This window comes from Temnothorax curvispinosus, unplaced genomic scaffold, assembly GCF_003070985.1.
Source record: "Temnothorax curvispinosus isolate PA1 unplaced genomic scaffold, ASM307098v1 QBEX01018527.1, whole genome shotgun sequence".
Taxonomy (NCBI): domain Eukaryota; kingdom Metazoa; phylum Arthropoda; class Insecta; order Hymenoptera; family Formicidae; genus Temnothorax; species Temnothorax curvispinosus.
The window spans coordinates 1-2,990 of record NW_020228307.1 but is presented as its reverse complement, the minus strand read 5'-3'; the positions used below and the strand labels follow the sequence as shown (position 1 = coordinate 2,990).

Below are 2,990 nucleotides of genomic sequence, written 5' to 3'. Positions count from 1 at the left end.
CCTGCTCGCTCGCGTCACAAAATCCGTGGATTTCTCGCCTGACCACGTTATTTACGACCGCGATAGTACGAGGTATACGAATGGAGGCTAACGCGGAGAGCTCCGACTTGTATCTTTCCCATTTAGAACATATCTCTGAGGGAGGCCTGTCGTCCCACTCTACTTTGAGCATCCAGAGTTGCTGGATCAATCGTTTGGCCATAAATGTAAGCGGGGTCAGAACCCCAATGGATCAAAGATGCGAGCTAATTCAGAGAGAATGGTGCGTTTGGTGCAATCTCTGTCCAACGGATTGACCTGAAATCCGAAGTCGTCCGTTTGAGGGTACCAACGAAGTCCAAGGACCTTAAGAAACTGATCTTCCGGCGATTCAAAGGATAGTAACGACTGGCTGTAGAGTTCCGGATCCAGATCAGCTAAGACCGATGGATGGCTACTGGCCCATTTTCTGAGTTCGAAGCCGGCAGTTTTAAGCAAGGCTTGTAGTTGCCGCTGAAGCTCGCGGGCCTTCTCCACTGACTCGACACTTGTCACCACATCGTCGACGTAGACGCTCTCTTTCAAGGCAGCCGCGGCCAATGGGTAACTTGTCTTGCCTTCGGCTGCTAACTTTAACATGCAAGCAATCGCTATGAACGGAGAGCATGTCAATCCGAAAATGACAGTCAACAAAAGGTAGTCCGAAATCGGATCGTTTTCTGAAAAACGTCACACTATTCGTTGATAGTCACACTGGCCGAGTTCGACCAATATCTGAAGGAACATCTGTCTGACATCCGCGGTGAGCGCCACGAGACCGAGCCGGAACATCAATAATATCACAACTATGTCTGATTGTAATTTGGGACCGGATCGCAACATTTGATTCAGCGAGACGCCGTTCAGATCCTTAGCCGATCCATCAAATACGACGCGCAATTTCGTAGTCGTGCTATCCGACTTGAATACCCCATGATGGGGTAGGTAAAAGACAGGTCCGTCCACTGGGAACGGCTGCTTGATCAATTTCATATAGCCATTATCTAAGTAATCCTGCATGAATTTGCTGTAATTTATTTTGAATTCTTTATCCGCTTTGAAGCGACGCTCAAGTGCGCGAAATCTGTTCACGGCTACTTGACGCGTGCCAACGAAACAAGGTTTATCCTTTATGAAAGGATACGATACTACAAATCGACCAGATACATCGCGACGCGTGGTCTGCGCAAATAATTCCTCGCAACGTCTATCTTCCTGTGAATACGGCGAAGCCGTGGGAATCTCGTCTAACTGCCAAAATCGACTGAAAGACGCGCCTAATGAATCGAGAGTCAGGAACGAGTGTGTAGACCGAGATGCCTGCGTCGACACCGAACCGACTAGAACCCAACCGAAAATGGAATTAAAGGCGTTTGGTTCGCCCTTCTTCCCTACACGACGACCGTCTCGAAGCAATGACGTAAAGCCCGTATCAGACTACCGACTGCGAAGGCCGACCCGACTGCCGATCCCGACTGCCGACTCACATCTAGCCAATCACAACGAGGCGCCGACTGACTGGATCGGCCGACTCGCATTTAGACCCTGCTCTATTTCTTGACTCAACGACTCAAAGTCGGAACCAATAGAAATACAATTTTCGATCACGTGATAGTTTAGTTGTGATGTTGTGAATAAACGACGATGAAAGATGGCCGGTAAAAAATACGTATGGCCTCGCGATAGCGAGATACTTTTAATTCAAGAGGTAAAAGAGAGACCTCAGCTGTGGGATCCATCGCACCCTGATTATGCGAAGGCATATAAAAAGTCAATCCAATGAGATGAAATAGCGAAAAAGTTAAGCACTTGCGTTGACGGTAAATAAAAAATAACCTTTTATACAATAGTTTGTAATCTGATCACATAATATAAAAACCGACGTTACAATATATACTAGCGTTAAATATCGTGTAAAGTATTATATGTACATACGACGGTGTTATATGTAATTTGTTTTTTTATTTTCAGCAACGATGGTAAAAGATCGTTTTGATAATATGAGAACCACTTATCAAAGAAATTATAACAAAATTAAACAATCAATGAGAAGTGGGAAAGGATCAGATGACATTTTTCAACCAAAATGGGATCTTTATCCCTTTTTAACGTTTCTGAAAAAAAATTGCGTTCAAGCAAGTAGCAGTTCAAATTTGGATGTTACAAATGAGTGTGTAGACTCACACCTGACATCTGATGACACTGAATCGACAATAATTTTAGAAGAAAATCATAATGCGTACTTTGATGAGACATTACAAGTGAGTATAATTTCAGTGTATAAAATAATGATATTTATATACTGTAAAAGTGAGGTTATATAGAATAAATTCTACAAATAATTTGTTATTGTTATTAGCAATGGTTATTGATTCCAAAGGACATCCAACCATCGGAAGAATATACTGAGCTGGTTGATAGTGGTGATAAAAATAAGAATACAACCACTGTTCTTTGTCAACAGCAGTATCCAAGTTCACAAGTGCTTTCAAAATCTCCATCGCCATTACCAAGGCCTCTATCAGTATCTTCAAAGTCTACTTCTGCACCTAGATGTGCCAGTGCTAATCCAGCAAGTACTAGCACAAAGCGTTCTAATTCTAGTATTGAGGATGGCGATTTATTCGTGAAAAGAAGAAAAAAAAGTAGCGGTAATACATCAAATGTTATGGAAGAAGCAGTTTCTGCTATGAAACAATTATCAAAAGATTCCACTGTCCAAATGGATACACATGACCATTTTGGTGCTTATGTTGCGGCTCGTTTAAGAGCTCTGAATGCAGAGCAATGGCAAAAAATTGAATTAGAAATAATGAAACTTTTTACTAATATTCCCTAATATCTCTAAATTTTATTACAATTTGACATTTTTTCTTGCTTTGTTTTTATTTGACTAGCCTTATTTTTATTTTATTTAATATTATATATTTTACTTATTTACTAGTCACGAGGCTATCAGAATCTTTCAAAAA

The 2,990-nt window shown here is 41.5% G+C and overlaps 1 protein-coding gene across 1 annotated transcript; it reads right to left on the bottom strand.

Moving 5' to 3' along the window:
- Positions 1–216: 216 nt before the first annotated feature.
- Positions 217–618, bottom strand: LOC112468475. Its single transcript, XM_025037671.1, has one exon. The coding sequence runs from the start codon at positions 616–618 to the stop codon at positions 217–219; it is 402 nt and encodes a 133-aa protein (XP_024893439.1).
- Positions 619–2,990: the final 2,372 nt, after the last annotated feature.

What these genes read in the sequence shown, in the direction of transcription:
- LOC112468475 (XM_025037671.1), bottom strand. Translation starts at nt 618, where the DNA reads ATGTTAAAGTTAGCAGCCGAAGGCAAGACAAGTTACCCATTGGCCGCG.